Source organism: Entamoeba histolytica, genomic scaffold (assembly GCF_000208925.1).
Source record: "Entamoeba histolytica HM-1:IMSS scf_1104750517061 genomic scaffold, whole genome shotgun sequence".
Taxonomy (NCBI): domain Eukaryota; phylum Evosea; order Mastigamoebida; family Endamoebidae; genus Entamoeba; species Entamoeba histolytica.
Window position 1 is genome coordinate 81,878 of NW_001914867.1, and position 14,759 is coordinate 96,636.

A 14,759-nucleotide genomic window follows, 5' to 3' on the forward strand; every position below is an offset into this window, starting at 1 on the left:
CTGAATATTATTTCCATCCAACATGACAATTACTAAAAATAAAATATTGTTTTTTATCAATTAAATCAATAGAAATAAAACTTACATCTTTTACCTTAACTTTAAAATATCTTATTATTTTTAATTGTTTTATATTCTTCATTTAAGTTATTAACTTAAAAATTTCTTGTTTGTTGTATTAAGTACAAAAATCATTAGAAATTACCATAATATCACCTTAAGAAATATTTGTTATTTGAATATTCTACATTTTCTATTCTCACATTACCCTTTTGAGATAATCTCACTGAGTTTTATTTCTTTCAAAAATAAGTGTTTTAACACAATAAGGGAATATCCAATCTTCCTTTTCTCTATTTTGAATATATCTTATAAAAAACTATTGTTGGATAATATTTTTCTATAATTTCATTCAAACAATTGTTTTTCATTACTCAATTAATAAAAGAAATACCTTTTTTACATCTAAATGATTTCTATTCTCATTACACATTTTATAACTTTTATCAAAATCAAATGTTTCAATTTGAAAATAGCTTAAAAACTATTTTAATGAATATCATTAATGAAGGACGTATGAACTTTTAAACAGTTAACAATCTCTTCACATTTATGAGAAACTATTATAAAATTTGTAACATCATTAGAAGTTGAAAATTTCACATTCGTACTTAGTCCAAATAAACAACTTCAAAGACTGATATTTTCATTAAATAAAATTAAAAAAGTAAATAATTCTATCTATATGAGATAAACATGAAACTCTAAAACTTTCTTTCAAAAATAATAAAATTTTTGTTAATTTTTAATTATCTGAAGCATAAAAGAGATGATGAACAATTGCATTTCTATTTAATGGTTTTAATTCTTCCCATTGAATAACAAAAATATCAGCAATAAATTTTAATATTTTACCAGTAAGAGATAATGTAGTAACTCTACATACACTTTCAAGATATATAATTCTTGTTTTTTTACTTTGGAATAACTAAAAAATTAATATAAATGTTATATTAAATACTTAAACTTATTAAAAATAACAAACATTTAAAAACCAACAACAAATACAAACAGGAACACAAGTTCCTGGTCCATTACAAAGTAATACTTCTGGTCTAATTTTTAAAACCATACCAATACAAACAAATATGGCATACAATGTTGTAAAAATAGAAGTAAAGTATGACTGTCCAACTTTCCTACTTCGTGGAATTTGATGAACATTATATTTACTTTTTATTCCTTCTAATTTTTTTGAACTTATATTATCACTCTCAGCTACAATTACATCAAATTGTTTGATAACCTCATGACACAATTCATCTAAGGGATGTAACACATGAAGCATTTCCATTGTATGTCCACCACTTCCAAGAACTACACAAATTTCTTTATCTTTATTTTTATCTAATCCACACCACTCTTTCATGAGATTACCAATTTTTTCATCTACCTCTTTTCCTTTAAGAACAATGTCTTTTCCAGGTTGAATAATGTAATGAGAAAGTAATTCTTTTAACGTAGATGGAGAAGGACAATATGTAACTGCTCCCAGTTCTGAAAGTTTCTTTGCTATTTCTGTTTGGTGATTATTCATTAATGCATCATTAATAACAACAATAGTTGATTTTTTTACACTAAGTGCTTCATTTACAGATCCAGCACCAGCATGAGTTATGATTAAATCAGCAGCTTTAAAGTCTTCTGAAATTGATGTTTTCATAGAGAATGAATGAACTGTTATACCTGCTTTACTTTCAGGAATATATTTTCCGTGTCCATATTGAACAACCATTTCAGTAATTCCAATTTGGGAGAGTTGTTTCATTACATCCTCTTCGTTAATAGTTTCAATAAGTCGTTCAAATTCAGTCGTACCAACAGTAACAAAAAGTTTCATGAAACAATTTTATTTGAATGAATATTTTTTAAGTTCAAGAAATAAAAAACATAATAAAATACTAAGCAACACGTAACTTATTTTATTAGTTAAATCATATTATTTGTTTTTTTTTAATTCTTTAACATTGGTGATTCTACTTTTTTGGTTTTCTTATCAGCAATATATAATTTAGTGTAATGAACTACTTCAATGATAACAGCAACAGACAGCACTAACCCACACACTAAACAAATAACCCAAATAGGACTTCCTTCTTGTGGACTTTCAGACATTACTTATTAATTTTGATTTTAGTTTTTTTTTAATCAACAATTTTAAGAATTCTAAATTTTTATACAAAAAAAACCTAAAAAATAATTTCTCTCAACGTAAACATATTCCAATTATCTTATCTTCTTCTTCTTGAACCTGATGATCTTCTTGATGGTCTAGATCTTGAGGATCTAGTTGGTTTAGGTCTTGATACTGGTCTTGATGCTTTTCGAATAGCTCTATTTGCAACTTTCATAGTTCTTTTTACTGATCTTCTAGCAGCCTTAACCTTAGCTTGTACTTTATGAATTTTGTGTCTGAGTTGAGCCTTTGAAGATCCATGTGCTTTTCTCAAAGCCTTTTTCAAATTCTTAACTTTTTTCATTTGGGCTTTAAGAAGACGTCTCTTAGCATTAAATTTAGTAAATGCCTTCTTTGACATTCCACTCTTTCTTGCTTTACGAATAAAGGCTTTAGACTTTGAAAGAAGTCTTTTATTAGAACTTCTTTTAGCAATTTTCTTTGAATATTTTTTCATTGATTTTTTAGCAGCTTTTCTAATTAATTTTTGAAGTGCCTTTTTATTAAACTTTCCTTTCTTAATTCCTTTTTTCATTGCTTTCTTTTCAAATCTTTTCATTTTTTTAACAATTCTCATAGCTTTTTTCTTTCCAAATTTCTTTGTTAATTTCTTAGTAAGTTTTCTATTAAGCTTTTTAGTTAATTTAGTAAATCTTTTCTTACTATATTTCTTAATTGTTTTCTTTTTATTAATTTTCTTAACAGACTTTTTCTTATTGAGTTTTTTAACTAATCTCTTTTTATTAAGTCTTTTATTAACTCTTCTCTTATTATTAATCTTCTTTGAAACCTTCTTTCTTCTATTAATTTTTGATATCTTTTTATTTAATTTAGCACTTTTCTTTTGTGCATACTTTTTGCTTTGTTTTCTAAGATTTTTCATCATCTTTTTAACTTTAAGTTGTGCTTTCTTTGTATTTTTCTTTGATAACTTATTAACTTTTGACATTTTCTTTTGAACTTTTCTTAATACTTTCTTTGAAACTCCAGCTTTCTTTAATTTTTTAATAAGTTTCTTTTGTGTCTTTTTAATCTTTTTAGCGTCTTTCTTAGTTACTTTCTTGGTTGTCTTTTTGACATATTTCTTAGCAGATGAAAGTGCTTTCTTTTGGGCTTTTTTAGCTGACTTTTTAGCAGCTTTTTGTGCAGATTTCTTGGCTGTCTTTTTAGCTTTTTGTGCAGTCTTTTTGATTTGTTTCTTCATTTCTTTTTTCAATTTCTTTTCCTTAAGAAGAGCTTTTTTAACATTTTTCTTACTCTTAGAAATTTGAGACTTTAATTTTTTAACAGCACTCATTTTCTTTGTTCCTTTCTTAACTTGTTTTTTAACTTGTTTCAATTTCTTTTCTTGTTTCTTTTCAACTTTCATAGCTTTCTTTGCTGCTTTAGCGGCTTTTTTAGCTTTCTTTTTAAGATCACTCTTTGTAGTCTTTAATTTCTTACTAACATCTTTATTAGCTTTCTTTGCTTCTTTAGTGGCTTTTTTGACAGCTTTTTGAGCTTTCTTAATGGCTTTGCTTGATAATTTTTCAGCTTTAGATTTAACTGAGGTAACTTTCTTAGTAGCTTTCTTTGCTGCTTTAGCGGCCTTTTTAGCAGCTTTTTCACCTGATTTCTTTGCTTCTTTGGCAGCTTTCTTTCCTTTCTTTTCAGCCTTTTTAACTTTCTTCAATAATTTCTTCTTATCAGCAGCTTCCTTTTTAGTGACTTTCTTAACTTTACTATTAACTTTCTTAGCAATAGCTTTTTGGGTCTTAGCAGCTTGTTTCTTTGCAATTTTCTTAGCTTGTTTCTTAGCTTGAGCCTTAGCTTTCTTTTCAGCTTTCTTAACTTTAGCCTTCAAACTCTTCTTCAAAGCTTTCATTGATTTCTTTAATGAAGAAGCCTTCTTTGAATCTTTCTTAGTAACCTTCTTTGAAGCTTTTGTTAATTTCTTAGCTTCTTTCTTAGCTTTTTCAATGATTTTCTTAGCTTCTTTGATAATTTTCTTTTCAATTTTATGGACTTTCTTTGTGACAGTTTTAACTTCTTTCTTTACTTTCTTGGATTGTTTTTTAATAACACTTTTAGCTATTTTCTTAGCTACAGAATTAGCCTTCTTTGATTTTACACTTTTAACAACTTCAGCATCATCAAGTACTTCTTCACTTCTATTGAACCTTTTTTCAATATGAAGAGTATTAATAATTCTTTCCTTAACGTATGTTGGAACAGAAGCTAATAACTTTTTCATTCCTTTAACTAACTTAGCTTTTTGTTTCATAAATCCATTTAATTGAGAAACCATTAAATTGATTTCTTTTTGAATGTTTCCCTTTTGTGATTCTGGAGCAGCTTCAACATCAAGTACAGCATGATCGATTTTGTCGTGAATGTGTCTTTCAATGTCTTCAATTCTACTTAATTCAGCTTCTAAAATAGAAACTTTGTCTTGAACTTCGTAAAATTCTCTGATATAATAAGCAGTGCTTGATTGATCAGCAAATGCACAAGTAATAGCGAGAAGAACAAGTAATACTTGCATTAAAATTATGCTTCTTATTTTTGAGTTCTTGCTTGAAATAGGTCAACAATCTATTTTTATTCAATCCATCTCATAAATTAAATAAAGAATCTCTTTTTACTACATTTCCCGATTTTTTTATCATTTTTTAATTATAAAATAATAACTATTTAAAACTTCAAATTTCTCGAATAATTTTATTTTGTAGATGAAATCAAAGATTCTTTTTCATCTTTTTTCTTTTTTATAAAAAGCAAGTTAATTAATTTTTTTTTTTATTATGATTTTTCTTCATAAAAGTTGATTGCGTAAAAACAACAAATCCTAAATTGCCCAGTAACAAACTATCAAATTTAAAGATAACATTAACTTAAATAAGTGGAATATTCTATTTTTTTTTAAATAAATTTTTAATTAAGTAACTCATATTTTATAAAAATCAAAATACTTTTTTTCATAAAAAGTTAATACAAGAAGAAATACAAAGTACTAAAACAATATTTGTTTTCAAAATAATAATTTGTTTGTTATACTTAAAAATATTAATCAAATACAAAATCTTCAAATTAAAAAATTGTTTTACTTTTTTTTAATATTAATCTTCCCAATTAAAGAGTTTTTTTTATTGTTTTGAAATTTTTAAATAGTAAATAAAATACTATTCTGTTTTATAGCAATAAAGTATTGTAGTTCCCATTTGTTAATCATATTGTTATTTTATTCTTTGAGGTAAAGCCTCTACCTTGATTTATCAACAAAGTTGACAATAATTAAATTTGTTTTTTCTAAGAGACTTATATTATTTTTTTTAATACCACTATTACAACTACTCATAACTAAATTAAATACTATGCCTTTATTCCTGAAAATAATACTCACATTAAAAAGAGTTAATAGACTCAATTTTTATTATAAATATTTATGATAAATCAAATGAATTGGCTTATTGAATTAACACTATTAAAATTAGTTATAACAATGTATTTTATTGTTTTATATTCCATAATAAAGTTGCTCAATTTGAAAGTTTATATAATCTTTGTATAAGTTAGTTTTTGAATAGTCTTTATTTCAATAAGAATAAACACATCAAACTAAAGAAAGGTTGAACATCATTATCTAATTTCTATATTTAACTTTTTTCCTAATTTTCATTTTGTTATATATAACGGAAATAATAACTCGTTATACTACATATTTTTTATGGTTAATGTTGTTATTTAATCTAACTATATGGATTTGATTACTTGAATTACATTACACAAAAGTGGAATGCTATGATATTAGAATTAAAAAGAAATGTAATAATAAAACTATAATTATTTTTAGTAGTATGACTGTACTTGTGTCTCATTAAGAGCATTTTTCAAATGAATTATCAGTACATCAAAAACCAATTTTATTTTTAATGAATTAAATAACTCAATGAATGTTTTATTAACTAAATTGTTTGTTTATTGTTTATTAATGAAATTATGAATGTGTTTGTTGAATGAAAAATATAATTCAATATTAAACCAAAGATATAGAAGAAAAATAATAAAAATGGTAAAAATCATTTGAATTAATCAAATGTAATTCAACAATAAATAATTGAAATATACTGATTATATGCTTATTCACATATCTTTTAATGGTATTTATTATTCAATGAATAATATAAATTGAATTGTTATTGGATAATTGAATTTATCAATAGACTAAAAGAATAAACAATGGGGTTTCCCTATTCAATAACATATTTTCTTGTCTGTCTTTCTTCAAAATAACCAATTAATTGATTAGAGAGTATTATTATGTTCAACTTCTTCATTTCTTATGGTTATACAATGAATTTGACTTAATTCATTTATGTTTAGTTGTATTGTTTCATTGTCATATGTGTTGAATCATAAACAATTGCTTTGTAATACATTGTATTTAATATTACAATCAAATAAACAATAAATTCAATGATTTCTCTCTCATTCATCCACAATTTCTTTATCAATACTTCTAATTCAATAATCATATTTTCATTTGTTATTCAAACTTCTTTTCCTTTGAACTTTTCTTTCTTAAAACAAACACTTTCACCGAATAAACAATCAAAATGTTTGTTGTTTATTTTAGTTACATATTCTAATACTCAATCAATACATCATGTTTTATTTATATTAATACTCTTTCTTATCACTATCTTCTTTGTTGCATTTTGGTTTTGGTAAGTAACATCAACATCTATTCCATTATTCAATTATAAATAACAAAAAACTCTTCTTTCTCTTTAGTTGTATCATCATGAAGTAAAATGACTGTGTTTCGTTCTTTAAAATAACTAATACATTCTTCTTCATAACTTTTGTCTTCTTGTTGTTGATGAGGAATAATTTCATTTCAAATTGATATCTTGTTTTAATAACACTGAAAATAGTAGAACATTCACATTCTTCTTTAATTGAAAGTGTGTTTTTAATATCAAAAACGTGATTCATTCAATATTCATCTGTTAGTCATTCATTCCAGATATTCTTTACATTCAAATGGATATGTTTTATCATGAACTTGTTGTTGAATATCAATTCAATTTATTACTCTTTTCAATAATATTTTTTTATTGATATAATATTGTTATATGATACATTGAACTTCAAAAATGAATAACTTTCAATTAAAACTGAATTTAATCATCAAAAATTATGTGTTTGTATTGGTGTTGTTGAAAATAAAATATAATTAATACAAATGATTGATTTTTATTTATTAATACAATTTATGTTTTTATAATTCAATTGAAACACAATTATCTTCTATTTTGTATGAATGACATTTATTCAATTTCCATTTCTTATGTAAAATACAAATTGTTGTAATTGTATATATCAACATCAAATAACATCATTATCTTCAAATGGAGTATTGTATTACTTCTCTTTGTCTCTCTATTGAATAGTTTCTATCATTAAAACTTAGTTTTATAATTATATTCTACTTGCTGATAATAAAGATTTTAATCAAATTAATTCAATCAATTCAAATAAATATAGTACTGTATTTTCTATCATTATTAAACTCACAATATTGAATATTTTTAATAAACTGATATTTTCAATACAAACACACACGTATCATTTAGACAAATATAAAAGTGTTTACAATTTAATTTGTTTAAGAATTGAAAATGATTCAATGGTGTTTTGAAATGAAACAAAAGTTGTTGTTTATCACTATCAATAAATACAACTCTTTGTTGATTATTATTAAGAGTAATGTGTGTATCTTCTTCATCATTTTGAGTGTTGCAATTATATTCAGTGATATTAAAATTGCTCGTACAAAACATTGTTTATAACTACAAACTATCCTTATTGATTAATAACTCTCTTGCTGTTGCTCATATGATTTTACAATAAACTCTTAATTATTCATAACATATTATTTTTATTTGAATTATTTCTCCTTTTATACTATAATATATTTATTAAAATACTACTCGTTACTGTTTATTTACTATTAGTATAATAAGACATACACCCAAACGTTTATTTATTATTAATGAAAGAAAAAATAACAAAAAATATGAATAACAATAATAAAAAATAAAAAAATAAAAACTTCATAAGAACTTAAAAGAAAATGACAAAAAAATAAAAAACTGACATGAGTTTATCTCAACAGCAAATTGATCAATTGATTCAAAACCTATATGGCAATGACAATGAAATTAAAACACAAACACTGAAAGAAATTAATGCTGTTATTACAACACATTGGGCAGAAATTTCAGAAGAACTTCCTAAATTGATTGAATTAAGCGAAACAATAGAAGGAATAGGAAAACAATATGCATACCTTGTTATTAGTAAGTCATATTTTTACATTGAAAGTTATGATGAAGCTGTTAATTATGCATTAAAGGCAGATGAATTATTCAAATTTGAAGGAAATGATAATTATAGTGTAAAAATGATTACACACTTAATAGATATGTATATTAAAGAACGTAGACAAAAGAAAGAAGTTGATAAATTAATGGAAGATAAAATGAATAAATTCTTTAAAGAGGCTATTGAGAAAGAAGAAGAATATCTAACGATTGGAATTGCATTAGATTGTAGAAGAGTTGATGTAATTAAAGAGATATTAGGAAAAACTAAAGAGAAAGATGAAATAATAGAATATCTTAAGAAGATAACTAACAGTTCAAGTGTTGATTATTCATTAAAGAATGAAGTTATGGAAATTGTTTCAGAAAGTCTTAATGAAAATAGTCAAATTGATTTAGAAAGTATCAGTGAATGTTGGGTAAAAAAGAATGATGGAGATGGGTTTATGAAAATGTTTAACCAATTAAGTGAAGAAATGAAAATGCAAGTATTACTTGATTATGAAGGAATTCCACAAAAATTTAGAGAAGAATTAATAAGTAAATTACCAGAGAAGTATCATAAATATATTGATGGAAAAATCCAAGAGAAGTTGTATTTAGACTTTTTATTCTCTAGAGATAAAACTGATAATTTATTATTGAATAATATTAAATCATCAAATTGTATTAAAAGTAGTGTAATTCAAACAGCAGTATTATATGCTAATGCATTTATGCATTATGGAACAACTAATATTATGTTTTTAAAAGATAATAATGATTGGATTATTAATGCAAGTAATTGGGGAAAATTTGCTACTACAGCTTCTCTTGGAGTTTTATTTAAAGGAAGAGAAAATGAAGCACTTAATTTAATGTCACCATATACAGCAAATGGAACAGGAGGAAAAAGTGTTTATGCACAATCAGGAAGATTATATGCATTAGGACTTATCTTTGGAGGACATGGAAAAGAGATTTTAACAACAATAACTGATGATTTAAAACAATCAAAAAGTAGTAAAAATGAAGTTCTTCAACATGGAGCATGTTTAGGAGTTGGATTAGCTGGAATTGCTACAGAAAATTATGAATTATATCAAGAAGTTAAAGAAATATTAATTAATAATGATAGTGCAGTAGCAGGAATGACAGCTGGATTATCCCTTGGATTAATAATGATGGGATCAGGTAATTTAGAAGTTGCACAAGAAATGCTTACACATTGTCATGAAACAGAACATGATAAAATTATTAGAGGAACTAGTGTTGGAATAGGATTAGTAATGTTTGGAATGCAAGATAAAGCTGATGGAATTATAGATTTAATGGTTAATGATGCTAATCATGTATTAAGATATGGAGGAATTTATACAATTGGGTTAGCATATTGTGGAACTGCTAATGAAAAGGCTATTAGTAAATTATTACATTTTGCAGTCACAGATAGAAGTGATGAAGTTAAAAGAGCAGCAGTATTAGTGCTTGGATTTATTTTGAATAAGAGATTAGATGAGTTATGTAAAACAATTTTATTATTAATTGATTCATATAATCCACATGTTAGATATGGAGCTGCACTTGCATTAGGTATTGCAGGATGTGCATCAAATGATAGTACTGTTATTGGATTACTTGAGCCATTATTAAAAGATCCAAATGATTTTGTCAAACAAGGAGCTGCCATTGCACTTGGAATGGTTTTGATGGAAACATCTATTAAAGAAAATGACAAAGTTGAAAAGTTTATTAAAGACTTACAAAATAAAATATCATTTAAAGGTGAAGGAATGTTAACTCAATTTGGAAGTATTCTTGGATTAGGAATTGTTAATGCTGGAGGTAGAAATTGTACTATTTCAATGTACAATAATTTAGGTACATTTAATTTAAAAGCTGTTGCAGGATTAGTATTGTTTAACCAATATTGGTATTGGTATCCATTTACTTTATGTCTTTCATTGTCATTTATTCCAACAACAATCATTGGGGTTACAGAAGATTTAAAGTATGTTGAGTCATATCAATATATTTCTAATGCACCATCAGACCAATTTGATTATTTACCAATGACTAAACCACCAACAAAAACTGGACATACAAAAATGAACCAAACTAAATTATCTTATGGGAATAAACAAGCTGGACAATCACTTAATTTGTCTTCTAGTCTTTTAATTAGTGAAAAAATAACAAATGAAATTATTCCAGAAGAAAAGAAAATGGAAGAAGAACCAATTCAAATACAACCATTTGTTACTTTACAAAATGGAAGTAGAGTCACTCCTCGTCAACTTGAATTTATTACTGAGATAAAAGGCAGTAGATTTGTTGGAGTTAAAAAACCAGGAAGAGGTATTTTGATCTTGAAAGATACTCAACCTCAAATGGAAGAAGAAAATTCAGGAGTTATTAAAGATCAAGGAATTGAAATGACAGAAGAACATAAAGCACTTGCTGATGCCTTATTATCCAATAACAATGATCCAAAACCACCTGAACCATTTGAATGGAACTTTTAATTGAAATAAAGTTATTTGGTTTTTTTTGTATTATCATTTTAAACTACTTTAAATTTAATACAAAATAGTTTTTTTTTTGGTACTATTCATTAATTTGATTGAATTATTTGAATGTGACATAGTCGAATTAATATTTATATTATGGTTTTTGATGCATTTATTTTATTGAATTGATATATACTCTTTATTTATTACAATATTGCATTATTAACTTTTTGGTTTATTCATTTATTGTTTTTGTGTTTGTTAATTATGTATTGTAACGACACAGTGTTTAAATGAAATTATGAATTACAACAACAAAAGGGTTTTAAAATTTATTATTCTTAGTTTGTCTGAATTATTATTACTTTGTTTCTTCTTTATATTATTTTTATGATGTCTTGTTTGTACATTGAACTATAGTATGTAATATTAATCTTCATTGTCTATTCATTTCTGTTTATGAAGTATTTTTAATTTTAGAATGTTTAACTCTTCATGATTTGACAATTTTTTTAATTCTTTCATGAAATTCTCTTTATTCTTTGTCTTATTCAAATTCAATTTATTATGAAATAGATGCAAATCAGTATAAATCTTTATACTATCCTAATTTAACTTCTTATCATTCTATAATTGTTTTCACATTATATTTATTACTATGTTTTACTACATTCTTTTAATCTTTATTTCATCGTTATCCATAGAATTATCTTCAATAATTCTATTGTAAATACTCTATTTTTATCAATAATTTGCATAAAAAGAATTTTTCTTTTATAATTCAAAATGAAACAAAAATAACTTAATTTCCAAAAGTTATGCAAATACTGGAATAAAAACCTGTCTTGGTTCAGTTGCATTACACTTTGATGCTATAATTTGATAACTTATACTTGTTGTATTAAGGTGATTGTTTCCAGTCCATTTTTCTTTTGCTTCATTCTTTTTCCTTGCTTGATAACAAAGGTCAACATCAAGTCGATAAGGAAGATAGAAGTGTCTTTTATATGTAGGCCATTCAAGAGTTTTTTCAACGACTCTTCCCTTATTATTATACTTAACTTTGGAGTGGTATTCTGGATACCAATCAGTCGAATAAGGATGAACATAAACAAAACGTTGGTTTTTAGTACCTGGTGCATCTGATAATGGTGGATTTTTGGACCAAATAATAAGTGAATGTCCTTCAAAAGCTCCTGCTCTAATATCGTGTACTCTTTTTGGAATTGCATAACTTGTGTACATTCTGTATGGTGCAAATTCAAAGAATTGAAGTTCATTTCCTTGTTTCAATGGTCTTAATAAAATGTTTTGTTCATAACCTCCATTTGCATATCTTACTGATCTTTTATCATCAAATTCCATATCCATAACATATCTATCATCTCCGTTTTTATCATCTGTATCAGTAAACTGTTTTTCAGTTTTGTAATTATAATCAGAAGCAAAAATAACTCTACAACATGTTTTACACTTGGCACGAACATAATTCTCTTGATTTGCACTGAAAACTCCACTCTCAGCAAACTGTTGAATCTGATAACTGTTAACATCACTCGTAAAATACGTGTTAAATTTTGTACCTTGGTTTTGTTTTCCATATGGATAATTTGGAGAAAATTGATCCCTATTATCATTGGTTTTACCAAATGAATAACTTATCAATAAGATTAATATAATCATTGACAATATTTTAGATGTCTCTATCGTTTAAGAATAATCTAAATACTTTTTTGAAGAACATATTCTACTTTAATTCTAATAACTATTAGACTCAATAATCTATTTTTTTAAAAAAAGATAAATCACTTTGTTTTAAAAGAAGAGTCATTATTGAATATAAAGTTAGTCAAATCGCATTAATTAGCAATATGATTTTACACATTATATATTATTACTTATTTAAGGTAAGTAAAATAAAAAATATTGAGTAAGTGATAGTGTAATGTAATTTTTATTACAAAAAAAAATAATTTCATTCTATTTTTTAGTATAAAACAAAATAACGTCAGAAGTAATATTTATTTTTTAGAATTTATTCCTTCTGTATGAGAATTGAATAGAAAACAAGATAAATTCCTTTCACCTAGATCATGAACAAGGACATATTTCGTTTCAACATTCTCCTAACAGAAAAAGAAAAAAGATTTTTTTAATGAACGAAGAAAAGAAAAAATGAAGTTATTTAAAACAATATAAATTGTTGTATTAAAAAAAGTCAATTAATAGATATATCCACTATTGAATATTATGAATATTGAGAAGTGATTATTTCAGTTTCTTCAATATGCTCTATTGGTGTAATAGAGTTCATTTCTAGCATGCTCGCATTAGATTGTTTTTCTTCTAATGTGCTGCCAGAATTGAATGTGTAAAACATTAAGTCTTTCATATTTTTTATAATTATTGTTCGTATGATTTTGGAAAATTCTAATTGTAATTTCAGTGATTTTAATCTTCTTGCTGACTCTTTATGTATTAATCCATTTATTGATAATATAACAGGTATTATTTCTACATATATTATTTCTCTATTATTTCTTAATTTCTCTTGTAATTCTTTATACTTATTTATTTTATGAATATAATTTAATTCTAAATTATTATCTTGACATATAGCAACATCTATAATATATCATTTCTTTTCTTTCATATTTTGATAATATATATCTGGTATTCTATCATTGAATGAATTATCAATAACCAATAAATCTTTATTGTAAGTTATTACAATTTTATCATTATTAATACATTTATGATGATTATTAAAATCAATAGCATCAAATTCATTAAAATGTGTAATTAATATCTGTTTATATATTTGTTTACAAACATATTCATGTTTTAATATTTGATTCTTCTTCATTACATCATAACAAGATATGACTAATAGATGCAATAGTGTTAGGGCAATGTTTACAATATTTTAATGCATCATTTTGGATTATTTTAGATTTAATATTTCCTGTCATAGTTACTCATTCTTGTATCTTTACTATTTGGAGGAATGCATTTCTTTTTATGTTTAATGACCTCCATGTGGCTACTGTTAATTTTTTATCATTGAAAGTGCCATTTGCACATCTTATATATTCACCACATTTCTTTTCTTTCAATTCATTTAAATATCTATCATTTAAATCATTATTTACCCATTCAAATATTTCCTTTACATTGTGCTTTCTTTCATTTAATTCTATTACATTCATTAATTCATTAAAATTAATCTTCTTACAAAATACTTTCTTCATTCTTTTAATTATTCAATTTGGATTTTCTTTTATTGCTTCTATCATTTCTCCTATTTCTGTATTTGATATTTTTATTTTAAATATATTCTTAATAATTCTTTACCACATTCATCTCTTGCTGACATTAATCCTAATCCCAATTCATTTATTTTAATATATAATCTACTTTTTGGGAATGTTTCTACTATATAATTGGAGTTGTATTAATGAATTTCTTATTTGTTTATCTACCTTCTCCAATTCTCCTAGTTTCCATGGGACAATACTAAATAAATATCTTAATTTGGAGATTATATCACTATTAATCTTTCTTATTGTAATGAGGCTGCTATATTTCATAGTGTTTAATGATGATAAAATAGAAGATATATCATTTAATATTCTTGTACAATATTTGTTAATATTTACTTTATCT

The 14,759-nt window shown here is 24.7% G+C and overlaps 4 protein-coding genes across 4 annotated transcripts, besides 1 other annotated feature; 1 reads left to right on the forward strand and 3 right to left on the reverse strand.

Annotated features, from left to right (window-relative positions):
* Positions 1-805: 805 nt before the first annotated feature.
* EHI_049660 (uncharacterized protein) lies at positions 806-1,900 on the reverse strand (the record flags this gene model as incomplete). Its single annotated transcript, XM_650800.1, has 2 exons — positions 806-988; positions 1,046-1,900. The coding sequence occupies 2 exons, from the start codon at positions 1,898-1,900 to the stop codon at positions 806-808; spliced, it is 1,038 nt and encodes a 345-aa protein (XP_655892.1).
* Positions 1,901-2,267: 367 nt separating this feature from the next.
* Positions 2,268-4,760, reverse strand: EHI_049670 (uncharacterized protein; the record flags this gene model as incomplete). The annotated part of the gene is made up of 1 exon (XM_650801.2): positions 2,268-4,760. The coding sequence occupies one exon, from the start codon at positions 4,758-4,760 to the stop codon at positions 2,292-2,294; it is 2,469 nt and encodes an 822-aa protein (XP_655893.1). The 3' UTR covers positions 2,268-2,291.
* A 3,618-nt stretch (positions 4,761-8,378) lies between these two features.
* EHI_049680 (uncharacterized protein) lies at positions 8,379-11,108 on the forward strand (the record flags this gene model as incomplete). The annotated part of the gene is made up of 1 exon (XM_652055.2): positions 8,379-11,108. The coding sequence occupies one exon, from the start codon at positions 8,379-8,381 to the stop codon at positions 11,106-11,108; it is 2,730 nt and encodes a 909-aa protein (XP_657147.2).
* A 771-nt stretch (positions 11,109-11,879) lies between these two features.
* Positions 11,880-12,776, reverse strand: EHI_049690 (galactose-specific adhesin light subunit, putative; the record flags this gene model as incomplete). Its single annotated transcript, XM_001913394.1, has 1 exon — positions 11,880-12,776. One exon carries the CDS (start codon positions 12,774-12,776, stop codon positions 11,910-11,912), a length of 867 nt encoding a protein of 288 aa, XP_001913429.1. The 3' UTR covers positions 11,880-11,909.
* A 527-nt stretch (positions 12,777-13,303) lies between these two features.
* Positions 13,304-14,759: part of a repeat region that runs on past the window's edge.